The 25,910-nt window shown below is 52.2% G+C and overlaps 8 protein-coding genes across 8 annotated transcripts; 3 read left to right on the plus strand and 5 right to left on the minus strand.

Moving 5' to 3' along the window:
• Nucleotides 1-2,897: 2,897 nt before the first annotated feature.
• On the minus strand, nt 2,898-3,857 carry Z519_00517 (uncharacterized protein; the record flags this gene model as incomplete). The annotated part of the gene is made up of 1 exon (XM_016758274.1): nt 2,898-3,857. The coding sequence occupies one exon, from the start codon at nt 3,855-3,857 to the stop codon at nt 2,898-2,900; it is 960 nt and encodes a 319-aa protein (XP_016625523.1).
• A 4,242-nt stretch (nt 3,858-8,099) lies between these two features.
• Z519_00518 (uncharacterized protein) lies at nt 8,100-10,453 on the minus strand (the record flags this gene model as incomplete). Its single annotated transcript, XM_016758275.1, has 5 exons — nt 8,100-9,056; nt 9,108-9,290; nt 9,344-9,972; nt 10,045-10,208; nt 10,260-10,453. The coding sequence occupies 5 exons, from the start codon at nt 10,451-10,453 to the stop codon at nt 8,100-8,102; spliced, it is 2,127 nt and encodes a 708-aa protein (XP_016625524.1).
• Nucleotides 10,454-12,366: 1,913 nt separating this feature from the next.
• Z519_00519 (uncharacterized protein) lies at nt 12,367-17,982 on the minus strand (the record flags this gene model as incomplete). The annotated part of the gene is made up of 2 exons (XM_016758276.1): nt 12,367-12,934; nt 12,986-17,982. The coding sequence occupies 2 exons, from the start codon at nt 17,980-17,982 to the stop codon at nt 12,367-12,369; spliced, it is 5,565 nt and encodes a 1,854-aa protein (XP_016625525.1).
• A 1,031-nt stretch (nt 17,983-19,013) lies between these two features.
• Nucleotides 19,014-19,241, minus strand: Z519_00520 (40S ribosomal protein S28; the record flags this gene model as incomplete). Its single annotated transcript, XM_016758277.1, has 2 exons — nt 19,014-19,105; nt 19,178-19,241. The coding sequence occupies 2 exons, from the start codon at nt 19,239-19,241 to the stop codon at nt 19,014-19,016; spliced, it is 156 nt and encodes a 51-aa protein (XP_016625526.1).
• Nucleotides 19,242-19,725: 484 nt separating this feature from the next.
• Nucleotides 19,726-20,679, plus strand: Z519_00521 (ATP phosphoribosyltransferase; the record flags this gene model as incomplete). The annotated part of the gene is made up of 1 exon (XM_016758278.1): nt 19,726-20,679. The coding sequence occupies one exon, from the start codon at nt 19,726-19,728 to the stop codon at nt 20,677-20,679; it is 954 nt and encodes a 317-aa protein (XP_016625527.1).
• Nucleotides 20,680-21,940: 1,261 nt separating this feature from the next.
• On the minus strand, nt 21,941-22,692 carry Z519_00522 (uncharacterized protein; the record flags this gene model as incomplete). Its single annotated transcript, XM_016758279.1, has 3 exons — nt 21,941-21,957; nt 22,073-22,500; nt 22,553-22,692. 3 exons carry the CDS (start codon nt 22,690-22,692, stop codon nt 21,941-21,943), a joined length of 585 nt encoding a protein of 194 aa, XP_016625528.1.
• A 528-nt stretch (nt 22,693-23,220) lies between these two features.
• On the plus strand, nt 23,221-23,688 carry Z519_00523 (uncharacterized protein; the record flags this gene model as incomplete). Its single annotated transcript, XM_016758280.1, has 1 exon — nt 23,221-23,688. One exon carries the CDS (start codon nt 23,221-23,223, stop codon nt 23,686-23,688), a length of 468 nt encoding a protein of 155 aa, XP_016625529.1.
• Nucleotides 23,689-24,662: 974 nt separating this feature from the next.
• Nucleotides 24,663-25,904, plus strand: Z519_00524 (uncharacterized protein; the record flags this gene model as incomplete). The annotated part of the gene is made up of 2 exons (XM_016758281.1): nt 24,663-24,841; nt 25,001-25,904. 2 exons carry the CDS (start codon nt 24,663-24,665, stop codon nt 25,902-25,904), a joined length of 1,083 nt encoding a protein of 360 aa, XP_016625530.1.
• Between the last annotated feature and the right edge of the window lie 6 nt (nt 25,905-25,910).

Consider the following 25,910-nt stretch of genomic DNA (forward strand, 5'->3'; position numbering starts at 1 on the left):
ACAAGAAGAGATACATAGAAGCGGCAACGAGAAATATTCAACTAGACCTGTTCGCCCTAACAATATCTCCGCTGTACGCGAGTCGCCCCATGAGCTGGAAATTCCCGCCGTCATGGGTTCTCAAGCATCTCCCACTCCATCCTACTTTCCATACTGAGGACTGCCTCCGGACAGCAACCTCGACCTCGACTTCGTACAACCTCGAATTCGCGAAGTGCTTGTCAGGAACGGCCAACACCAGATTTTGCTGGCGTTGGTTTCCATGTACTAGTCCTGCTTCGTACACATGCAATACATACGTGATTCAAGGTTCTGAATATCTGACCTCGCCGTCGCCTGTCTCCATATCAACGACCTCTTCGAACGACGCCAAATTGACCTCGACCTCGCGGTGATCCTTCGCCCGAGGCCTCCTAAAAAAGTCCGAAACCTTCTCCCACCTTCAACAGCGCTGCCCCAACTTGGAAAAAAGCCCAAAGGGTCCGCAAACGGACTCTTAGAATGGTTGAGTCGGGGCCACATGGGGTTTCTGCCTGGGTCACTAGAGGCAGAAATGGAAGATCTATATGGACCGCGAGAGATCTGTCAAAACACTGAGAAATCCTATACAACGAGGCCGCAGTGAGGTCTAGAATCGAAAGAATAAATGAATTTACAGAGGATGTTGTTTGAAAATTGACGTCACCTGGTTTTGGTCGCGCCAGACTCTGTCATGAGTTGTGTCCTCTGTGACTGGTGGGCTCTTTGGGCACCAGGTTTTGGACAAACATTGCTTGGTGCATGTGTTGAGGTAAGTTTGATGGCTGTTGTGCTTGACCTTGCTGATGGATTTTGGGCAGGGTTCAGTTGGCGGTGCTCGAGGTGTACGGCGCACCGGGCAGGATGGTTCAAAAATGCCATCTGCCACAGCAAAAAAGAGCAAGGTAGGATGATCCGGCAGGGTAGGAAAATGGAAGATAATTTTGGTTCATGTCCTTGAACAGTTGACTGCGATGACAAAGATGACAGTGAAGGCGATGGCGATGGCGACGACGACGACGAAGAGATCAACGAAAGAAGACAACGTAGAATGACAACTTCGAGCACGCGGCCTGTCAACTAGCGCCAATATTCTTCATTCACTACCTATTAAATGAGTCGGAAACCTCTGGCTTTTACCGTGTCCATCAAAGACTTTGATGAATCCGACAAGGCCAACCGAATGCATGGGCAGGAGTTTGATCTAGCTCCTTTTGCTCGACTCCTCACGTAGCGGCGGGAGAGAAGGAAGCTCTACGTGAGGGAATGAAGCGGAGAGAGAAGTGATCATATTGAGAAGACGATCACTTGTTTGGACTTGTCTAGCCCTGACGTAAACCTCTCTTCTTGCGCAAATTTCAACTCGTCGAGCTCCTCGGTCTTCGCCAGCGACTCCTCAAAGTCCTTTTTTGTCTTGGCTGCCAGATTGGCCGTGTCGGTGTCGGCTCTGCCGTTAGTGGTTGACGCTTCAGCAGTTGCTTGATGGTCTCTATCAACCTGACTGATGTTGCAGGCTCACACTGAGCTGATCATGTCGACTTCGCTCGACTCGCGAGGACTCTATGCTCGATCAACCCTCGTTCAACGTAGGCAGAACCTTGACAGGGGACTCGCTCATGGATGATTGTTTGTAGGTTTGCATTGAACCGTTTCGCAGGGACTCGTTAACCTTGATCAATCTCCGTTCAGTAGAGCCTGGACAGAGGACTATGTGAGATGGGCTCTTCATGAGACCGACCCTTACGAGAGTGACGTGAAGAGCGCCGAGGGCACAGTGTAGGAAAAGGCGAACCGCCTCTGTGGAGCAGTGCAGGGAAGGGAGGTGCTTCTATGGGCGCAGTTGGCCATCCGCGGATCTCACAGATACACTTGTGACCAGCACTAACACCTAGATTCTTGAGGGCGCTCAGAGAAGCAGAAGGTTGTAGGGGTGAAAGTGTCTGTTGGTCCCACCGCGGAAGATGTCAGGTTGACAGGAGTTGATCATGATGAAGGGAGGGCTATAAATGGGTTTGAACCAGAGTTTTCTTCTCGGGAACGAGAATTGAGGTAATGAATCGTCTTCTGGTGTTGGTGTTGCAGAGGACAAGTGGCGGAGGTGCAGCTTGGATCAAAAATGGATATACGGTCTATTTTCAGAACTTATGTCCAGGCATGTTCGGCGGTCGACAGGCCGAACGCTAGGCAGCCATAGCGCCCCACTCTAGGCGATAATTTGCTGAATATATTTTACATCTCCCCAAAATCCCTCTGGGATTTTATCCCATGTGAGTGCCCACCAAAAATCCTCTTTTCGACGCTTGCTAATCATATTGCAGTTGGTCAATTTGAAACGATACAGAGAAGATTAGCATGGCCCCTGCACTAAGGATGACACGCTTCTCAAAGAGTGCTACAAGTTTTTTTGCCGGTTGATTTTGTTTCGAGTTCGACCCTGGGTGACAACGATTAATTTTTATTTTTTTGTTCAACTTCAACAGGTTATGGGGGCGAATAAAGGTCGCTCTTGGCGTGGAGAGAAAATCGCCACTGTCTCTTGCCTCCAGTTTCGCATCGAAACCTCAAGCATACCGCATACTATCGAAAGTTACTACAAAGCAATAGGACGAACGTACGAAATACATTTACGACTAAGCCCTTTTTGACCACTGTTTTTTCGTGCCGGGAACGACGCAAAAAATGATACATACTGAAACAACACCGTCTGCACAGGACAATTTGATACGCGTTCGACCACACAAGGATTTTTTCTGGTTTTTCCTCACATCATCACCCCAGTTCTGGACAGTGTCGATGTCGCGCTGAAGAACGTAAAACCATCATGGTCCTTATTGTGCGCTTGTCGGTGAGGCTGATTGAGAAATCTCCAGCATTCGCACTCAATACCCCTTCGCGGCAAACTCAGACTCTGTCCACTCCCACAGTTTCTTGGCCAACCCCGAGTCTTGACTCTTCTTAGACCCAAGACTCTCCTTGCCGACCGGAACGTAATACGCGCCGTTCTTGACCTCCTGCCTCCTCCAGGTGGCCGCCCAGAGTTGCGTCAACGTGCCCTGCTGCACGGGCAGAGCGCCCGCCATGTAGTCGAAGAATTTCTGAAAGCGGCCGAAGAAGCTGTTCTGGTCGAACATTACGTTGGTCAGGTTCGTCTCGACGCGGCCAGGGTGAATCGACGTCGAGAGGATCTCGGGATACCGTCTGGCGAGCTCCCTTGCGTGCAGGATGTTGGCGAGCTTCGACTGCCCATAGAGTCGTGCGGGAACGAACGATTTCATGGGCGTTTTCAGTTGGGCGAAAACAATCCCCGCGCCAGGGGCCATTTGATGTGCGCCGGACGAGACGTTGATAATGCGCACGTCTGAGCCCGGTTTTGATGCCGTCGCTTGCATCAAAGGGAGAACAAGACGGGTTAGCAGCGCATGGCCCATATGATTGGTCCCAAACTCGATCTCGTAGCCATCTTGCGTGAGGCCGTGCGGATGGGCCATGATGCCGGCGTTGTTGACCAAGATGTCGAGCCTGTCGTTTTCCGAGAGAATTTGGTCTGCTGCACTCTTGACGGATGCCAACGAAGACAAATCCAATTGCAGGAACTTAACGTTCGCATTGGGCGCTGCCGCCGAGATGTCCTTCATGGCGTCGTCATACTTGGCTTCCGATCGAGCAGCCAGGTATATCCGTTGTGGGTGGTGCTTTGCTACCTGCAAGACGGTTTCTTTGCCGCAGCCACTGTTTCCTCCTGTCACGACGATGACCTTGCCCGCAAGATCCGGGATGTGTTTGTCCGGATCGAAGCTGTGGACATTGTCCAAGGGATTGAGGAAGCCGAGAGGGTGCATGACTTGAAAGGAGACTAGAATTTGTCAGGACTTTTCGAACCAGGTGCTCCTGACAAAGAATGCGAAGGAGAGACCGTAACCATTGTTTCTTGGACAGTGCTTCCCTTATTTACCTGTACGTCTCCCTCTATGGGCAAGTGATGGGGTGAAATAGAACATGGGTGGAGTTCGACCGTGTTTGTGCGAGTCGGACCATGATTCTCCCTAGCGCAGTAATTCATCTCAACCAATCAAACGAGCATGATTGCGAAATGATGGTTGCCTAGTCAGGTCCATCGACCGGCTCGGACAACTGCTTGTATTGACTTTCGCATTATAAGGGCATGTTGGTGGTGGTAGTGGTAGGGGTTGCAGTGACGCATAAAACGTCAACAACTGAAAAGGGAGGGAAAAAGTACCTTCGACACTGGGCTTTTTACTGCGCAACGCACCCATCATGCCTTCTTCCGCCCTCTCAACCATCAACGCCTTTCGTTCTCGCGGCTGGCGGTTACTCTTGGAGCTGTGGCGAGAGCATATGGCGACGTCCAACAAGCCGACGAAGACCAATCTCAAGCTCCTGTCGCCTGTGCATCCTGCATTGACGACAAACGTGCAACTCCGCTCCACTCCAGCTCCCCAGGGCCTACCCAGTACAGTCGTCAGCGCTCGTCCTGGTGCCATCAAAGAGAGCTCTGTCATGAACGGAACTTGATTGGACGCTGTCGAAGTGGACAACATCCGCCTACTTGTGACATAATCCAGCTCACAAGCTAGCCGTGGTCTCAATATCCGAGACATGGTCACCGTGGTTATAGGTCTGGTGAGTGATCCCAAGGCGTTCTTCGCGTGACAAACCGACGACAGCGAGGAAAGGTTAGAGCGCAGTATAGCACGCCACAAGACGCTGTCTGGCTGACCTGCTCCCTGGGTCTCAGTGAAGCTGCCAACAACGAGTCGAAACACAACCTTGGCGCCGGGCATGTTCGTTTCCGCTCCTCCCATCGCCCATTTCACTCTTCACGTCCCTGCCTGTGACTGCCGCAGACCCAGACCTACCACGACACAGTCCGCACCAAAAAGAGACGAAGCATTACCTCCCTCTCTTTCAAGGAGCAAAAAATCCCACGCATTGGAGTAAACCTTTCCGTACTAGTCAGCCTTCACGAAGGTGCGGCCGTATAAGTCCTAGGCGGAGTTTTGGATCTGTGGACTCGGATGATTGATCGAGCAACAACTCTTCCAACCACACATGCAGCCACAAGCCTGAGAATGATCAGTCTATCTGTGTCTGCGATTTTGGTAGGAATCCTGGGTGGTTAAATACATCCTTTTGCGGAAGAGGGTGAAGTAAATCATTGCATACAAGGCCTCTTCGCTGCACCAAGGCATATCCTTCAAAGCCCTTGCTTCACATATGACTTCTCCAGACCTGCTTTCGGCAGGTCCTGGGTGTCAGCCTGCTCCAATCTCCGAGCTGTGTTTTTCATCAGATGGTCTATGGCGTCTGTTGTTTTAGACTAACCTCTTCTCTGGGAATCGATAAAGGAAAAGTGGTCACGGCTCACTGATAATTCTCAGACAATGCCACACCAAAGCATCGTCGAATCGCCCTCTCTTTCTGCCAGTGAGTCTCCGCGTCTTCTATTTGATAGATTCTGATGTCAATGACGTCCATCATCCAATCAATGCACCACCATTGGCGGCATCATGGGCGTAATGGGCAGGGATGGGCCGAGCAAAGAGTCGGACTAGTGTACAAGTCGCACCGGGTTTCGGCGCCCATTTCCTCGTCGATATGCTACCGCTCACTGGAAAACGGTGCTGGGTGTCTCAACCTACAACTGCTTACCATTTCTATTTTCTTCGCGATCGCCCTATTTGCCGGTATCACAACGGCAGCCGAGGACCATTCTTTCGATCCGTGCCTTCTCGGGATTGGGGCGGGTGATGCAGAAACTGGCAACTGGGCGAAGAAGCCAAACGGCGACAATTTCTTCCATCTGGCCTTCTTTGCGCTTAAGAGCATCCGACCACAGAGTTAAGTGCTTTCGGGGGCTTGCACCTACATGAGAGGAGATCTCGCACACAATTGTGAGTACAATCTCCGGCAACAGGCCCGAGCAGGATGGGAGGATAGCTCGGGGGGTTGAACCTGTGAGGATCAGCAAGAGCAGATGGCCATGTTGATCGGTCTCTGCCGCTGCCCGCGTCCGCTGTCCCATGCACATACCCTTCAAGCAGGACCTAGTCCAGTCGGAGCGGGTACAGGCTTCCAGAGCAGAAACCGTATCGATCAGTACTCTGGGAATATTTCGTCTTCCGATCCCCTTTCCCTGTCGTCCTACTCTGGCTCCTCCGCTGTTCTTTCCTTGGCGCAAAGTTGACCGCCACGCCGCATCTGCTTGCCGGCGTTATTACCCGTCAGTTGTCTCACTACCGGTCTGAAATGGAGCTCGACAGGATTGGGAACACAACAGTTGTTTGGTGGCGAGGTCACTGCACTGGTCTGGCACGGGTTGCAGCAAAAGCAACAGAAAGGGGGTAGTGGATGCTCTGGAGAAACGGCTGGACTGGTTGAGAAATCCGCGACCAGGAAGACAGAAAAGGATGGTCGGGCGAAGACGTATGGCTTTGGCGGAAAAAGTAGCAGTCCGACACGGTCCCGGGCCCTTAGCGTAGCAGACCAGACGAAAGTATTGACGAGCCGAAGCTGAGGCTGCCAGGTTTGGGGTGTCTTTTTGGTATTATGCAGTATCGAGACATGTACCCGGTTCTTGGGTGGTCTGTTCAGAGCTGAGGTCGAAGGTTCAGGAGGCACGCGAGGGCCCAGAGTGCCTGGGGTGGCTATCTGTCACGTGCACACTGCCCCACTCCGGTCAAAGCCGAAGAAATCCGCGATTTCCCGTTTGCGGAATGCGGAATTGCAGTGGCCCACCGGCCCAGTGTGGACAGGCGAACGGCAAATTGCCCATCCAACTTTCCAACTTCTCCCATCTCAACCCTTTTATTGCTCTTCTGTGACCGACTCCGTCTTTTGCTTCTCCTCCAGATGATCCGCGAATACTCCCGTCCTATAACTTGGGGACATTTGCGAAGAAGGGCCGGAAACTCCCGCAAACCCACGGCTGCGCAGGATGGTTGTCCTCGTTAAATCGAACCCCCCAAAACCTTCCCCATCCCAATGGCGCCATTGGGCGTCGATACCCGACTGGTCCCAACAACAGCCCATTACCATTGTAGGTAAAGATCTCTCCTCAAAATACGTCTGATGAGATGATTATTACTCGGCTCCTCCCTCGTGCACGGACCACTGGGAATGAGGGTTCTTTTGTTACTGTCACAAGTCCTGAAAACAGTCCATGGCACTGACATTCCGATCATACGATAGGAAAAGAAATCCTCGTACGGGCACCGAGTACGGAGTGGTAGCTAGACGGGGGAGTTATACAAGGATTCCCGCATACAAACTTGCTTCCTAAGTCCCGTAGGTGAGGCCATTCGTCGAGGAATAGAGCATTCCCAGAGAGTGGTCCTGACGGCCAAATCTGCATGCTGCATACAGACTTCGCAGGCCCCGAAAGCTCAGCTGCGCAAGGTACCTACATATGTATGCACGGAGTATTTACGGGAGCACATACCTCGCAGGCACTTGTTACTCGTAACAGTGGTGTGGGTTAGAGTTTTAATGGACGCCAAGGTATGGACGCTACGCACCTCTCCACCCACCCTCGACGTCTAACGCCCACGAATCACATCGACTGACGCTAGCGAATCCTGCGTCCGCATGCAAGAGTGTCAAGCCTGGTTTTTTTTCTCTTTCAAGAAGCTGCTGAACTCCTTGGATCCAAACCTGTCCGCCGCTTCTCGTTGGATCTTAGATCGCTCTCGCTGATCCTGGTCAAGACCAAACAGGTGAACGCTTCACTTTCCTTTTCGCTTGAAATTCTATGCTTCTGGGTCTTCGAAAGTCTCCTCGGCAAGAAGTCTGGAAGAGGCGAATGGCGAAGCCCGTCAAGGATGGAGATCGAAGGCAGGCGCTAGCTTCACATGGATTTGCGCAAGTAGACAAGGACGGAGTATGTCAAGGCGTATCGACAATGAAAGTCGCTTAACTGTCCTCGCTGTCTTCGCTGCTTCTCCACAACATCTGTGGTCATCTCCGCACAAAATGCTCCCAACTCCGCGCTTTGTTCGTCGTCACCAAAGGGAATACATGAGCACTGTGCAAAGGCGAGCAAACTCTCCTCCTCCGGGGGTATATCAAAGCCCAAAGTTTACAACCAGGAGACCCTCTTGGACCATCACGTGCATCCAATCCACATCAAGACTCTGTCCGGTATTCATGAATCGCTCATTTTGTTTTTCGTATACCGCCGCCAGAGCCTTGCGCGTGGTCATTGTATTGCGGCCGATGCTACTTTTCTCCATCTCGCGCAGCAGGTCCACCGCGTGCATTCGATGCGCCCCATCTGTCGCGACGAAGCCGGCCATAAACACAGGGAATACGAGATATCGACAGTATGATCGGTCTTCCGCGAGCGCCTTGCTGGCCATTTGCAGAATCTGACTGGAAGCTACTGCAATTTCCGTGTCGTAGTCTGGAGATGTTTCGAGTCGTTGGCCAGGCCACATGGATGTATGTGAGTAGATGATACATGCTCGATACAACGTGGCAGCATGTTCGTACAACTGTTTCGGGCGCGTCGGGAGCGTTTCGACCTCTTGGTGGATCATCACCACGGCCGGTGTAATCCACAATTGGCGTAATGCTTCCTGGATCTCGAAAATCCGACTTTGGCGTATACGGACGGCCTGGTCTCTCTGTAATACATCCGTATCGTCGAACGTGATATCACTCCGAAACTCGCGTGCGAGTAATGCCATCCGGATCGCAAGAATACTCACCTCATAATCGAGTTGTAGGATAGTAGGGAGAACCTCCACCTCTTCGGCGTAGAGAACGCTCGAACCGTCATGACCAAGTGGGTACAAGTGGAAGCTCGGGGGAGGGATGAAATCGTTGTTCAACAAGGACTCGACGTATCCACCACTGCCGGCACCGCTGAGAAGGGCGTCAAGGTCGATGTGGCAAATCCACCACACAACAAACGGAAATACTTCGCGACCTGATTCATCACGGCGTAAAAGTGAGATTTGTAGAAGGGTCAACAGGTGCTGCGACCACAAATTCGAGTGCTCGGCTTCGGCGGCGGCGATCTGTCGTTTGCAGTGTTAACATGGGATCGTGCTGCCAGAACCTCGACGTACCTCGTAGACCAGTAGAAGGAAGTGAGTCAGAAACGCTCCATCGGACGACAAGTCGTCGGGGCCTCGAAGAGTGGACTGTAATGCAGGCAAAGCTTGCTGATAATACTGGAGAGCGTCAAGCCATTCTTTGCCGTCTTGGACGGCCACACTGAGGGCTGCGACGGCCATCATTGCATGGTGCAACTGTGACAAGGATCAGCAGGGCTCGGGGGTTTTTTTGCAACAGAGTCACGCACCGGAGGAAAACTATTCGCGGCGTGTTCCAGAATGTGGACACTTGACCGTACCATGCCATCTCTCTGGTCGAGCTCTGCTGGAACTAAATGTTTCCAAACCACCTGGCGAAACTGTCGCAGGTATCGGGTTTCCTGGCCCACCCCAGCTGTCTCGCTCAATGAGTCCGATTCTTCGGAGAGCACAGCTTCCTCTTGGTCCTCGATCTTGATGATTGCCTCGCTCTTAATGATTGCAGATCGGACTATGGGTGATATCGGTGAATGAGCCCGATTAGAGCTGAAGGTACTGCGCCGTTTAACGTCTTGAAATCTAGGTAACACAACAGTGTTGGGGTCTCCCGAGAGTGGAATGGCCTCGACGCCGGCTTCGCGACCAAGGCTGCTCGCAAGCGAGGTTGCGATGGAGCCTCGGCGTAGAGTTGGCAACAGTTCTCGTTTGATTTCGGGCTCGTCGTTGTATTCTGGGAGGTGTTGAAAGCTCTCTGGACCCACAACGACGTTGTACGTTCCAGGACTCGACGTCTCCGCCTTCTTCTCGCGGTCCTCATCTGTGGTTAGGCTAGCGAACGGCGGGAGGTCGTCCACCACGGCAGATCCAGCGCTATTTTCGGTCAGCGCAGGAGAATTGGCTGCAGCCCCAAAAGATTAAAAATTAGCAAATTCTCCAGAACGTGTGGTCGAAGGGAGGGGAGGAGACTCACGATCCCATACTGGACTGGCGGCGATGGTAACATCCGCATTGCGTCCTAGAACTCGAGAGGTATCATCTCGAAACGCGACGCGAGGGTTGAAGTCGCAGCTGAGGTTCAGACGAGAACATGGACCGCAGAGAGGTCTGGTTTCATCGCATTTGACCTTGCGATGACTGTTTCCACGATTAACACGGAAGACGGTCAAGTTTGAGTGCACCACTCACCGACAGGTCCAGCAGCCGCTTCTTGAACGTGGAGGTAGGCGGGAACGTGGAGGGACACTAGGGCCACTGCGGCTGGAACTAGCCGAGGAAGACTGGTCTTCTTTAGGCGCAATCACAGGGAGGCGCAGTGGCGGTCTTCTCAAGGCCTCCTCTCGCTTTTCGACTGGCATTACCAGCGTAGTCGTCGTGAACATGAAGAATGTTGCGCAAATAATCGAGAGGAGCTGGCGCACAATTTGTTCAAGGCTACAGACGCATGTCAGGCCGCATGCATTAGTGCCTCAATCTCAGGTTCGAGGAGTCCGTGTGGCAACAAGGGAAGGGCAAGGAGCGGCCGTAGATTGGAGGCGGCGGAGAGGACGACAGAGAAGAGGGTCGCTCAGTGAAGGAAATAAGGCAAAACCAGGAGCAGCAGCGAGGCACGTCCTCCACGGTACCTTGGCAAACGAAGAGGTCGAGGTTCCAGGCCTGTCGCTATACCATGCTTGAGAGGAAGGCGAACGGGACTTTGAAAAGGATGTCGAGAAGTGGAGGACGTTGGATTGAAGAACGAAACAGTCCATCCCTGGTCCCTTGAGGAGTCATGGTATGGCCGGGTTTATTAGTTGAACGCAATCACGATGTCATTGTGCGCAAAGCATCTGCCCTGGTCATCGGGACTGATTGGAGTCCCACAGTAGATGCAGGAGGGGAGCTTCCGGCATCGAGGGATAGATCCATCTGCCAGACAAAAAAAAGAGGTCCTAGCAAGAAGAAGACCCGAAGCTTGAGACAGCAAAGGCATTTGCGGTGACTGCACGGAAGCAAAGTTCCCAATGGGCAGTGGGCAAGGGTCAGAAGATTGGGTTTCGAGCCGTGGAAGAAAGGGATATGCAATCGAGTGGAGAGGAGGAAATGGAGATGGTGTCCTGGTAAGCCGTGGTAGGGCGGGCGAAGCGGGTCCTCCGGAAAAACTTTCTCGGAACGGAAAAACAGAGACCCCGAAAGATCCTCCGGCCTCGATGCGATTGGGTCCTTCAATGGCCGACTGCGGCACGAGCCAAATGGGTGGGAAGCCAAGGAAGTGCACCACCTTGACCACCCGGAAAAAAAAAAGTGGTGGTAAAGGTGGCGACCTGCGTCTTTGGTCCCTGCTTTGCATCTGCAAGTCTGTTTTCTGGTTCTGTTTACCAGGCTGGTACATAGTACATTCCCACTGTTCTTCTGACCGCTTGAACTTCGACCCTGTCTTCTTGGTTGTTGCTGTGCGAATGTCGACGACTCTCACAATTCCCAATGCGGATTTTTGTTCCTCCGGCAGAACAACCTCTCCTAGCGCAATGGTCTGGTGGGGGCCAGCCGGGAGTCAAATCCGCCCATCGGAGTCCACGAGCTCGTCCTCAAAATCCAGTCTTGAAATCTTCCGTCTTCCCAACTTTGCTCTGAACAGGAAAAGGAGCTACTGGGGTGAACAAGCTCATCGGCTTTGGTCCCAGAGAACGCCACTCCGTCCGCTCATCCTAGGACCTAGGTAATCTGACTTCTCGCTTACCTTCCCTCGGGCACCAGTACATGCACGGCCAGGGCTAAAAATCCATACTACCCAGCACTGAACCGAGCTTGAAAACCATGTGTCGTCGAATTCGACATTTACCTTTTGTGGAGAAGTCAATTAGGGCCGAGGTCCCCAGCCTTAAGAGTCTGTAAAGACGCTAAATACCCCCGCTGGACTGCATCCACCGATCGGTGGAAACTCAGGGGCGATGGATGCCGCAAGACAGAAACATGGTAAACTGGGAGACAGGTACCGACCACCGCGCCTCCTCCACCGGAAACGGCGGTGTCAAATTCGACCGCATACTATCTGCCCGTGAATTTGGGACGCCGACGAAGAGGAGGGTTCAATTTGTGACACCGAGGCATACCGCGACTACTGGTCCGTGCACTCTCATGAATCAGCCCTATGGCAGCATCAAGATCAACGGTGTGACGTTGTCCCAACAGTCTGGCACCGGAGCAGCAAATTGAATTGCCATAAGCCGGGGTCGGAATTCAAACCCGCGACCCCAAGGGAAGAAGGTCCCCAACGCTTGGGTTGCTGCATGACGCCAAAACAAACTCCTACTTGTTAGTCACGTTTGCAAGCCTGTCGAGCTCGTCCGATTTCTTCACGTAAAGGCCTCGACCGTTCTTCGACCAGCCAGGGGTCGAGGATCGCCGCTAATGCTGCTGGGTCAGGCATGCCTTGTTGGGCCAGGGCGATAGCCAGTTCCACACGTGATTTTCGCGCACGTTCCGGTTCTCGCCAAGGTTCCGGTGGATAGGCGAGCACCGCCATGACCAGGGGCTGAAATGTCTCACAAGCCGTTCGACCGTCCACCTCCGAACCCTCCCGCGCCGACGACCGTGGTATTGCTGAGGCTGTTGCCAGGCTTGAGGCTGAGGTATTTTTGTCGTCAGAGCCTTCACGTTCACGGCCATCACCATCCACTTTCTCTGATTTTGGCCCATTGACGACAAAAAATTTTGCACTGTCGTATAGTGCAATGTCGAGTGTGCTGGATCGGATGGCATGGGCCTTTTGCACTATTTTCGTCGCCCAGTCCAGACTCTCGGGGTGGGTATGAGTTGAAAGCATCCTAAACATGCAAGACACAACAGCGCTCACCGTCGCTTCAACACCAACGGTCTGATCGCTATATTCTTACTGTTAGTGGCAAGTCTATGCACGAGCGGGGCTGTCTCACCGATTCTTCAGGGACTTCCCATTAGCCTCGTCAACCTCCATGGCATCCTGGTTCGTCAGCTCATCCGTCAACTCCGCCAGATAAGGCAGGACCTCGTGGCTGAGGTCCAGATCTTTTCGAGCGACAGCAAACTCTCCAAGAGCCTCAATGGCATGGGGTCGGTAAGCAATGTTGGTCCGCTTCGCTTCGCGGATGGCAATCTTCTTCATCTGCTGGCTGGTCTGGATGTCGGACCACAGTGACTGAGCATCCCGCACAAACTTGGGATACACTTTGATAATTTCTTCTTTGCCATCCCAGGTTTTCCCATCCAGGGCTGCTTGCATCACCCCCCAGATGAGAGATGCATCGCTGTCCGAGAACTGTCCTTGTACCTCCATCGACGCCACCAATTCAGCGACTGCCAAACAGCAAGCTTGCTTAATTGGCCACAGAGGGGATCCAATATGTGCCGATATGAGTCCCACAATCTCGGTCAGATAGAGATTAATGGAACGAGAGCCACCAATATTCTCCTTCCAAGGAACATCGAAGGTCTCCTTGACCTCCTTGTCAGTGTCCCGTCGGCCAATGAAAGCAAATGGGAGAAAGGTCGAGGCAAAGTTCATGAAAACGTCATTGGCAGCTTTTGAAATCGCCTGGATGATTTCGCCGGCCACAGAACGATGGCTTAGTTCCTGCGACTCGAAATACAACCGTTGTGCGTACTTACTAGTAGCTTGGATCTCCTTGTCCGAGGCCAGTCTCATCAAATAGCCTAGTGAGGTACTGAAGGCAACGCTGATCGTGGCGTTGCGGTCGAGAATGTGTTTCCGCGTCAACTGTATGAACCGATCTGCGTATTGCCGAAAAGCCGTTGGATGGCGAACAACTAGCGTGGTCATGACTCTGCTCAGGCCGACTTTGGATGGGAGTCCGATCGCGGCTCGATATGCATTTGTAAGCCGTTGCATTGTATCATCCATCACTGCAAGGCTTCCTTCCATGTGTGAACTCGATATGACCCCTTGCATGGCATTGGGGTCGTCCTTGGAGTCAACTAACATGGTAACGCTCTCCAAACAGTCCTCAATTGCCTCTGTAACTGGAGATGCGTTGATGCTCGAAACTCTCATCTTGTCCAGTTTGTCGGCGGTCAATCCATACTTGTCGGCATTCAAATGTAGGTAGTTGATACTCTCGTGTTCAAGAGAGCTAAGGGAAAGCACAAGAGTCTCCAAAACTGACGGTGCAAAGGGGCGCAGAGATTTTGGAGGACATTTCTTCACCACCTCCAAAAGCGTTACAATAGCATATTGTTGCACTTCCTTAGCCGCGCCGCTGTCCATTTGTTGCAGCAAGAACGGCATGGCGTGATTGAGCATGGTCGCGGAGCGCTTCGACTGTCCTTCCCCGATTTCCAGATTGCGAATCAGCATACTTGTCAATGTCCTGCAAAGTTTCATAGCTGCCATTCGAACTGTCTCCTTGACATCGTCCAGGACCTTGAAAGCCACCTGCCAAATCTCATCAAGGTACTTTTCAAACATGTCAACGTCTCGCCCCTGCACGAGATCGGAGATTGCAGCACAGCTGGCCTCGCGGGCTCGCCATTCCTTGCCAGACACAACACTCTGCAACAGATCCTCCATAATCAGGTCAAAGTTCTCCTTGATGACGGCGTTCGGATCCTTGACCAGTGCGCGCCAAATTTCGTTCATAGACCGTTGGACATTGGGGTTCGGGTCGAATCTGTACCGGAAAAGCTTAGGATAAAACTTCTTGTTCTCTGTCAGGTATGTGGAATCTGCCAGCACACTGCCAAGCCCAAATCTCCCAAACGCTGCACGACTTGACCAGATGGCATTGTTCGAGGCCAGATTCATAAAACGATACACCAGACTCGGGTCTCCCATTTCCGTGGCAAGACGGACGATATCTTTGTAAGTCGTAACAGACTGTCCATTTTCGGTGGGCAGCGCACCAGGCTCGAAGAGCTGCGTTTCTTCATTGACCGTGCCGGACATTTTGGCATTACTGCCCGTGAAGCTTTGGACCAGGTCCCTAACCAGGTCGTTTCGAAGTTGCTTGTCACCCCGCTCATAGACGAGGCTGAGACCCCGGGAACCGGTCTCTTGGACGACCTCGTCGCGGTCATTCAGCAATCTGGCAAAGGCAGCTTGACATTCTCTAAGCCGCACTTTAACAGCCTGTAACTCGCCGCAGTATTGGATGATACATAATAGCCAGATTGCAGCGGCCTTCTTGAGCGATGGCTTTGTGGTGTTGCAATCCCCAAGGACCTTGTCAAGGACAGCGATCAGAAGCCGTTCATTGACATCCAACTCGGAAACATCAGCGTCAACGTCAAGTTCTGCCAGCGTGGACAGCGATCTGAACCCGGCACAAGCAACAGCAAGGGATTCTCCTAACGCGAAGTGAAACTCCGCTCGTTTAACTTCGTGAAGCCCCAACAATCGATCCAGGAACGAATTAAACAGGGAAACATTGGTGCCCCGCGTATGCAAGATCCCAAGTACTGGTCCTGCGGCCGAAACTGCTGTTTCGCTCTCTTTCTTGCTGTCCGCGATCAATTGACTCAACAAATCTTCGTCATTTGTTCCATTTTCGGTTGCAGTGCAGAGAGCCAATTGACGGAGACACCTGTATGCAGCGTCCTTGACTGACCTGTCGGAAGAAGTCTTGACAATCTCAATAACCGTCTCCGCCGTATGGCGTAAAGTCTCAGGGGATACCTGTAGCTTCAGCCTGAGCGATCTCCTCGTGAGACAGAAACATGCGCGGAGGAGATGGCCTTGAATCTTTATCAGTTCTTCTCCAACAGCCGTTTTCCAATGTTTGGCCTCATTCAACTCGGCTTTCGCAAAGTCTTCGGCGTTGTCATCCAGAGAAGCAAGAATGCTGAAAATCCGAGCAGCTCGAAGCTGCAAGCCTGGATTCGCTGCAACACGTGAAGCTGCCTCGAGTCCTGAATCCTTGAGGTGGAACAACAAGTCGTTCGGAGCAAGAGAGAGGAGCTCAAGAGATAAACGCAGACACTCCTCAGACGCCTTGGATACACCATCTAATGCCGCGAGCATCAATGGTAATAGCATGTCACCGCTTAGGTTTCGCAAATGAGCCCGTATTCGTCGTCGTGCGTCTTGATCATTGTCAACCAAGGCGTCGATAGTCCGTTTCCAATCCACCGATTCCTCAGGAACGAGTCCTGTCCCACGTAAGGCTTCGCAGAGTAGGATGTTCCGACAAAATGTCACCGCAGCGGCCAGCACTGTTGGATTGTCATAGTATTTCATCTGCGCCGCATCTGTCTTGAAGAACCTCTCCACCAGCGCACCGAGCTTGGGGAGCTCGAGCTTGCCATCACCAGAAGCGGCGGTGAGGCGCATATTTGAAGCATGCCAATACGGATCCAATCCCCTAATTCCTTCCTCAGCTACCTCTCTTCTTCCGCTTGCTGAGGCCAAAGCCAGGACGTCGATAAACCGAGCATCCACGTCATTAAACGGTAGGCATTTGTTCGCAAATCGTACGGCCGGATAGGTCGTGCTGTTGACCGTTGGTAGGAAGTAGATGGGGTCTTCCTGGCCTGGTGATGCTAAGACGTTCCACAAGAAGAGGTCTTTTAGGTGACTTGCAGTTGACGGTTCGTCGAGGATCGGGAGAGCATTCATGATGCGCCCGATCGATTCTTCGATGCTGCTTCTTATCTCACGTGTCGTATCACAGCGAAGGCTGGTAAAAAACCACGTAATCAGAACCACCATTCGACTGCTGTCCGTGGCTTCCGTTTTGAGACCTGCGAGGAGGCCGATGCTCTCATACGCTTTCGAACGAAGTTCCACCTCCGATGAGGTTGCGGAGTGGTCGCTGTTCATTGTCGGCCATCCTTGCATTTCAACGTATTCTTTCAACAAGTCCTGTATGCGGTGGCTGATTTCTCCGGCAAGATGTTGGCCGCCAACGCGCACCGTCCATGTTAGATAGGAGAATAAAGCGGCTCGGAGCTTTGCCGCCTCTAGACCCGCGTTGGGTGTGCTTGTGAGCTGTTTCTCGACAATCTCCATAACCTGCTTGGTGCGCCTGGAGGAATTCTGGCTGCGAGATAACAAGCCTAAGATCCGTGTTTGAAGCTTGGGCTTGGACTGTTTGTAAAGGCCGAAGAGCATGTCAATCGCCGACTCGGATTCCAGGTCGAAGTTGCATTGCTTGAACATAACATCGCTCATATTTGCCGCTGAGGCATTGGGGTCTACAGACATGATAGTGGCAGGCATGAGACGTTGTTCGTCGGTGAAGATGGAGGTAAACAGGAACTTCGCAATTGGCAAGGCGATCTCTGAGCGGTGGTTAAAGTTCTTCTCCATGACAGGCTGGAAATCCTCGTCTAGGGCTCGACCAGTGGAAGAGTCTTTTGGGTCGTAAAGCAAGAAATCGCACAAACGGCTGGCAAGCAAATCTGCCTGCGTCGTCGACAGGGCGAAGGTTTCAGAAAGAGCCAGGTCTTCCTTGCTACCCCGCTCCGGGATCTTCCATTTCCGCAAGACTTCGAGGAGAAAGTCGAATGCGATAGCCCACATTTTCCGATCTGTAGCATCGAATTCTCCGGCTTTCGGTATGGCGAACTGCAATACCCCGGGCAGTGTCTCGATTCCCTGGTCCAATTCCAGCCTCGGAAGCCCTTGCTCAATAAAAACGAGACAAAATCGCTTGACAAAGGCGTTGTCGTTCTCGCGAAACGTCTTGACCAACGCCGTCACAGGTATCTTGATGGTCGAGGTGATCTTCAGCCGTTGGTTGATGTACTGGGAGATTTTGATTGCCAGATTGCGGTTTCGAGGAGTCGGAGAGGCCAGCTTTAGAAGTAGAGCTGGGAGGAACTTTTTGAGAATGGACTCCAGTTTCTCATCTGTCGACGCGGAGGCGATGCGCATCTCGAGTTGGGAGATTAGCTTATATTCCCGCTCCGCATCAGGAGCGGTTTGTTGTGATGCCATGGTCGTTCTTTCAAGAAGGGGTTGGTCTAGGGTATCCCTCTCATCATCTAAAAAGGAGCTGCAGCAAGACGGGACGTTTACAAGACCACTCGAGGAGGAATCTCCTTGGTTTGAGCAATGATTGGATTAATTCCTGAATTGTCGGACGGAAGCATGAAGTGAGTTGAGATATCCGCGATTCCGTGACTCAAGATAATGAAGACACTCAGTAAAAGGATCCAGCATCAGTGGGGAGGCAGCAGCATGCTCGTCATCGATACTGCCGAGACGGGATGCTCTCTAGGATTCTGTCAGGGTCTGGGGCCTCGCCACGTAGCGAGGTGAAGCCTTGAACCTCTTACTAAGGCGGCGAGGTTGCCAAGGCCGGGTTTGGTTCGCTGCCAGTGGGCCACACGGCACGCAAGGCTGAGTCTTGGCTCGATCGGGCAACGTGATGAATGGGAACAACGTCTGTGTGTGCATTCTATCGGAATGCTTCGTAAGATTACAAGGGGACTACGAGGCATATCCTGTACGGTATCGGGTGTTTTGGAGTGTCAAACCTTGAGCACGCTCTTCGAGTCTCTACAAGTTCCCAGCTCAAATCGATGGTTGTAAAGGGAAGGAGTCTGGGTCAGGTCCCAATATGGTCTTGAATAGTTCTTGATGACTTTAAATCAGTGGTACTGCCGCATGCTTTGCTGCCGAGCAGCCTTCCCAGCCCATGAAAATGCTCGACCGAGGGCGTTCGCTTCTCAGTGCCAATCGAACCGGAACCGCGATTTCCGGGGAAATTTGCGTTCTCCGAAGTATCGTAACTCTTCCCATGCTTGTCATTGTTCTCATTTTCAGCCGCTCCATAACCTCCATTGCCTCACTCCATTGCCTCACTCCACCCTCCACAGTAAGCCATCATCTCAATCTTCTTGCTTCTCTCTCGGACTCGAGCAGGCACAGAATGTCATCGACTTTCACTGTATTCCCACAAAACAACCATCAGTTATTTCTGCCCACTGAAACTTTTGCGCGTTCAATATTCTCCGGCTGAGGTCTCACGTACCTGGTCCTTTGACATTTCGAATGATGCTTCGGCTCGTGTCGTCCATGAATTCGACTCTCACTTGGGTGACACCACCTCGGGAGCCTGGAAAACAGACACGAGTGAGTTGAAAGGGACCTGCGACAACCACGTAGGGATATTTGGAATTTAACTTACCTGTTCGGCCGAGGACTCGGGTGACTTTGACGAGTTTGACGGGGACTTTGCCTGCCGCATCCATCTTTAACTAGGCGATAGTATCGACTGGAACGGGGATAATGGGTTTGGAGTTGTAGATTCGCGGTGGCTTGATTGATGTCCTGCTGGTTGGAAATGAGCGCCGCGAAAAAGATGTCAAACGCAGTTGGTGCAATGTGGGCGCAAACTTGCCAAGAATACCATCGGCTAAACATCGGCCTGAAATTTTTCCGATGAGATGGGTTGACTCAATTCGACTCTGCCAGCGATGGAGATGCGGAATGTTACAGGTAAGTCGGTGAGATTTGACTGCTGGAAGCACTCGATGAGAGTCTTCACATAGGTTGAGTTTCGCCTAACTGTTTCTCCTTCACTGTTCTCCTACACACCAAGTCTGCTAGGGCTTAAAACTTTTCCTTTGTGTCACTAAATAGAAAAGCGGAAGATTTTCACATTGAGAAGAATCCTGCCAACACTAGAAAAAGGAAAACGAGCGCCAATCCGCTAACCGGTCGATAAAACTGAAAATGGATCTCGTCAATCACCTCTCCGACCGGCTGCTCTTCGCTGTACCCAAAAAGGGTCGCCTTCAAGCAGCGACGCTCGACCTTCTCACGGGATCTGACATTCAATTCCGGCGAGAGACCAGACTCGACATCGCCCTAGTAAAGAACCATCCACTAGCACTTATTTTCCTGCCCGCCGCAGACATTCCCACATTCGTGGGTGAAGGACGAGTCGATCTAGGAATCACGGGACGAGATCAAGTCGCCGAGCATGACGCCCATCTAGCTCTAGGTGAGGAGTCGGGAGTGGAAGAAATCATGGACCTGGGATTTGGGAGATGTAAACTGCAAGTCCAAGTTCCCGAGAAGGGTTTCGTCCAAGATGTGAAGGATCTGGTTGGCAAGAACATCGTGACGAGTTTCACGGGGCTTGCCGAGGATTACTTCGCACGCCTAGAAGGGATGGGTGGGCGTAAGGAGAGTATAAACGGCACGGCCAGTCCGATTCCGAAGCTGAAGACCAAGATCAAATTTGTGGGCGGCAGTGTCGAGGCGGCTTGCGCGCTAGGTGTGGCAGACGGAATCGTCGACCTAGTTGAGTCAGGGGAGACCATGAGGGCCGCGGGACTAAAAGCGATCGACACGGTGGTTGAGAGCACGGCCGTATTGATCAAGTCCAAGTCCGTCTCGAATGAACAACTTGTCAACAAGATCGCTGCACGGATACGAGGGGTCATTACCGCGCAGAAGTATATCCTCTGTCAGTATAACGTGCCACGAACGAGATTGGCGGATGCGACTAAAATCACCCCCGGCAAGCGGGCTCCTACGATAACAGCATTGGAACAGCCGGACTGGGTCGCCGTGAGTTCCATGGTTGAGAAGCAGCACATTGCGACGGTCATGGATGAGTTGACCGGAGTGGGCGCGACGGATATTTTGGTCTTGGATATTGCCAATTCACGGACGGGCTGAGATGAGACTTAGCGGGAACGGAAGCGCGAGTGAATGGTTGGCGGCACGATATTTATAGAGGATTGCTTCGAGACGAGACAAGGCTACGAGGGAGGCACCCTTTGAAAATTCAGAGTCGCGTCTGATCATGAGTGCTTCCAACTCTAGCACGAGGCTCGGTAAAGCACGCAATGAACAAGTTAGAGTAGCGGCCTTAGACGTTTTACCCGGTGAACCCGGGGCAGCAGATTCGCGGAAATCCGAGTTTGACCCTGCTGTGCGAGCATGACATAATTCCAAGGCGTAGTTTATGGTGTCTGCGGTAAGCAACTCAAGGCAACTGTCAATTCGCGCATGCGGCGCGCTCGTATTATGGAACATGGGGTCGTCATTTGCTTTGCTGCTTGCCTGACGATTTGGAGGGCAGCTTTGCCGTGGCCCGCAAATGTCGCTACCACAATTCCCGCCTTGATCCGACACAGAAGCATGCCTTTCGAGTGCCACATCCTGAATAATCTTGACCGATCACTTTCTGACTGTGCTCTGATGCACCGAATCCGTTGCAACTTGATGACTTTCTCTTTGTGAGGCCTCTCCAGATAGTCAAGCAGAAAAAATGACGCTGCCCAACTGGTGTTACTAAGCGAACACTGCCCGCTTGGTCCTCAAAACTGCATCCAGGCAGCATCCCACGCGACACACATTTCTGCCCCGATACCTCCAGCTTCAGAGCCTGGAAGGTTGTCAATCTTTAAGCCAACCTTATGTGAAATCTGGAGTGACGCCTCGCGGCTACTACCACCAGCATCCACCGACCCGTAACTTGAGGATACGGCTTTTTGAGCATGTCGGCAAAAAAAAGTGCTCCACTTGGCTCCGATTCGGCGCCTGTCCCCGAATCTGTCCTCAGCCGCTTGATTGTTGCACCGATCCTGTTCGTATCGTTTCTGATATCGCTGTTCCTCATCGACCGCCAAACTTATGGCAGCATCTTCGCTCGATCCGGTAGCCAAGATGGATATTACCATTCTCACCAGCGCAAACTGGCTAAGCGAGAAATGGACGACGCTTTTCAAATCCGAAGCAAGGTGATCGCTGCCATGGTCCTGTTGAGCGCAGTTTCGCTGGCTCTGCTCGCTTGGATATTGGAATCGGTGTGGAAGGTGTGGAGATGTAGGGCTTGACTATCACAGCGCTGGCAATAAGCGACTCATATTCTCGACAAAATCGACTAGGGAACGTTGGACTGTCTCGTGGGGCAGGAAAAGGGCGCTTGAGCCTTTCACTTCTCTGGAGCATCTATTTGGGAAGTTGGTTAGCCATCAATACGCAAAATTTACGAAGATTTCAGGACGCAAGGGGTCATATTGCAAGGTGGACAGGCCATGGGATATGTTCTTATGGTTGAACTTACCAGGAAGTCTCTCAATGACATATTTCCCACGGGCCACACTCATGATAGGTACACCAGGCACCTTTCGAATTCTCCTCTTCAGGTCTCTATCATTGGTAGCCACTATGTAGATCTTGTGCCTCATGACTCTGTCGACGATGCAGTCATCGGCGTAGGTGCCTTTGTGGCCGCATTTTAGTCGCTCCCATCTTTCGTCTCTTGCTATCCGCAGGGCAATCCTATACTTCTGCCCAAGCTTTTCAAGTTCGGCCATTACGCAATCGGTAATGACCGGTATGCACTTTGCGTAGAGGCAATCCATCATTGTCGATAACAGTTCAAGTTTCTTCTGCACGGTATGGGAGAGGAAGTTGGTATCGACGAGGACATTGTAAGGCGGGACCAGGGCGGTGTTGTACTGGAAGAACAGAGAAGACGACACTTGCGGCCTGTTCCTGTTAGCGGGCTATTCTTCTGAGCTGCATCTCCGAGCTCACTCACGCTTCTCGGATCACGTTGTCGTCTGTTTTCTTCTTGGAGTCTGCCACTTTGCCAGTCGCTTGATTTTTCTTGAGACGAGCATCTCGCTGGCCAATGATTTTTTTGACCTGGAATTTGCGCGTCTTCTTATGGGCCCCCATTTTGAGCGAACGGTCAACGCAGAGCTGCTGAGCTTGAGATTGTCGCAGTGGTTGTGTGTAGGAGAAAAATCGTTGACGAGCCCACGGGCATAACCACAAGCGAGAAAAGTTAAGGCCGGGATTAACCGAGTGCAGCCCTGACCATTACAGTTCTTCTCGAAGCATTGGTGGCACCAGAGAATTCCATGTCCCGCTCGTCCCGCTTCCCAGCCACAATCGCTCACGTTATCCCTTGCACAGATGCCTAGCCCAGGAGCGTTTAGCGCGTGCCACAGCCCCAAAATAACCAAGGGAGCGTTTGAACCAGACTTGCAGGGGGTATCGAGCCCGTGGCCTTGGGGGTGCGCCTCCCTGAAAAGCGAGATCTGAAACCTCTCACGTACACCACACCAGTCGTCACCCTTTCACTCCTTCGATCCGATTTCTGACCTTCATCCTCTCGCTATCTTTCCTTATTTCAGATCGAAATCATTCTATTATACAACATCTCTTCCGACAATATCGGCACCTCCATCTTAAACACGAACCATGGTCACCAACAGCGCACTTCCAACCCTTCCCGGGGGCTTCAATTATCCCCCTCCTACCGTTCCTCCCAAGGCCGGCGCTCCTTACCTGGCCAGTTCCAATCTGCCTGAAAATTTCGTCTTTATCGTCGTCGGCGCTGCGCTGGGCTTTGTAGCTGTCCTCATCATCGGCTGGCGAATTCTCATGTCCTGGTCCATAAATCGCACCTTTAGACGCGACGCCAGCAGTGGTGCCGCAAATGGTGCCGCTTACACACCACTCGCAGACATCAAAAAGAATCCAGCAATACCATCCTCACACGATATGGCAGACCTGACCAAACTGCCAAGGTCATTCTCAAGTGTGCCGTCGCTGTTTTTCTCACCCACGGCCGAAGTCGCGAAGCAGAGCCAGCGCCCTCCAAGCAGCCAGCACACGCACCTACCAGCTGGGCATTACCGCGATGCCTCAGATTCATATCGGCGATGATCTTCAAAAGAAAACATAAAATCTAATCAACAATTTTCTGGTCCTTTGGTTAGAGCCGGCTCTTGGAATGAAGTTGTCGAGGATGGATCAGGCCACACCCCGCTCAAGGGTACGTTGACGGTAGTCGGCGGCGGAACATTCATTCCGAGAGACTGAAAGGCGTCACCCAGAAGCGTCGATCGTTCTTCAGAGCTGGCAATAGAACCTCACGTCTCCGAGTTCTGAATTGTTTGAGCTGACCACTTGGTCGACACTAAACTGGACCGGATTCAAGAATCCACGGACGAGGTTAAGCCTCGCAGTGTTATCCACAAGACTGTGGAAGTAAAAGGCGGATGTCGACGATAGGCGTGTATATGGGGATGCTTCGTGCCGCTCGAACTTCCGTGGGCTGGGTCCGAAGTGCACTATAACAGCCATAATAGTGCAATTGGAATACTCAAGGATTCTGAAATTTAGCGAGGCGTTTCTATGTGGGAAGGGCTCGGTCTGGTGAATCGCACCTTGGAGTGTCATTAAAAGCACAATTTGTTGTTCAATATAATGACATCTCTGTACTCTGTACTCGGTAGTGTGGTCGTGCATGTCGCGTTGGATGTTCTCGGTATTGTGACAGTCATTTCCACTTTACGATACAGTATCGACGTTTGCAGTGTTCTCATTTGATCGCTAGCGACATGTGAGCGACAGACAGTGACGACGTTCGTAGAAGAGCGTGTGTCTCGGGCGCGTCAAACGCTCCACCGCACCGAGAAAACTTTCCCATTGGCCAATCGGAGCGCTCCATCGCCTGCATCAATCACTGATTCTTTTGCATTCGGGAGTAGTACGAGGTACTGTACACAGGTTTACGAGAGCTTCAATTCGCCTCGTCTTCCATCTCCTCCTAACCCTGCCTGTCTCCCGTCCTGCTACTGCGCTTTCTCCCTCTCCCATCTGGTCTGCCGTCCTCTGAGCTCGCCCTGCCATAAACTATGTTTCTTCCTCGAGGAATCGCCCTGCGACACCCGCTAGCTCTCCCCGCGTGTCGCTCGCTTCTGGAGACCCAGCGGCGCTGGGCTCGCGTCCACGATGTCCGCTTCGTAACCACGCATAGAAATCAAGAGAAGATTTTGGATCGGTATAGGCATAAACTGGAGCAGAAAGCGAAGGAGTAAGTCTGCCACATGGACCCCTGCCAATACGCCGCCGGGGTAGAGTGCTGCTGAAGTTGATGAAGTCGGAAGGGGAACGTACGCTCGGTAGAGGACCTTGTCTGAGGCGCTGGCTGTTCTCTCGTGCAAGTTGGGCTAATTACTGTGTTTACATTCAGCGAAGGGCATGATTCCATATCCTCTCTCACGGAAGCGTACAAGGATAAAATCAAAGACTACAAGCGTGCAGCCAATGCCGCACCCCCATCTACACCTATAGGCCAAGGCCAGCAGACGCAACACTCTCCATTCCAACCACCTCCGCCTCCCATACCTACTCAGCAGTCAACATCACCACCATCTAGTCCACAAGCAAAGTCTGCAAACCAAGCTTCTGGTGCCCCGGGAATAAAACCTCTTTCCTCGTATCTTGACCTTGAAAAGGTGTCTTCCCTCCCCAACAAAGAGGTGGAATATATCTGGCGGCTTCGACACGCAAACGACCCATTATCCCTTTGTGCTGTCATACCATTGGAAACATATAATCGTATCTACCGCACGGCGAGAAGGCACCCACAATTCATCCTTCCCTTACCGCGCCCCGTTGCCGAGGATGGTAGTGGCGATCTGAAACAATCGACTGAGGGATTCGAAGGTAGCGAACAACGATCTGCTGCCGATATTCATTTCCTGCAATGGGGGTTCCATCCTCCTGCGGGCGTTCCCCTAAGTCCGGGGGTGACGACTGCAAATACCCACACCAGTACTGTGCTCTTCACGCACTTAGCTGCTTTTAAGCTTCATGGGACCTATGCTCAACCACACACGACAATCACACATCATCTCGACCTTGCGGACACACATGGCCTGGTTTTGTTGAACGGATCTGTTGTCAAAGGGCGAGGTGTGAGTGTCGAAGAAGGTCGGTGGCTTTTGATGTGCCTCCAAAAGTTCTATGACTATGAAGGTCACGGAGGGGGCATTGGACGTGAAAAGCGGCAAGGACTTTTGGAGAAATTCAGCAAAGGTGACCAGGGATTCAGCCTGGAAGAACTGGTCGACGAAGCCGAGAGAATATCATGAAGGCGG

This window comes from Cladophialophora bantiana, assembly GCF_000835475.1.
Source record: "Cladophialophora bantiana CBS 173.52 unplaced genomic scaffold supercont1.1, whole genome shotgun sequence".
Classification (NCBI taxonomy): Eukaryota; Fungi; Ascomycota; class Eurotiomycetes; order Chaetothyriales; family Herpotrichiellaceae; genus Cladophialophora; species Cladophialophora bantiana.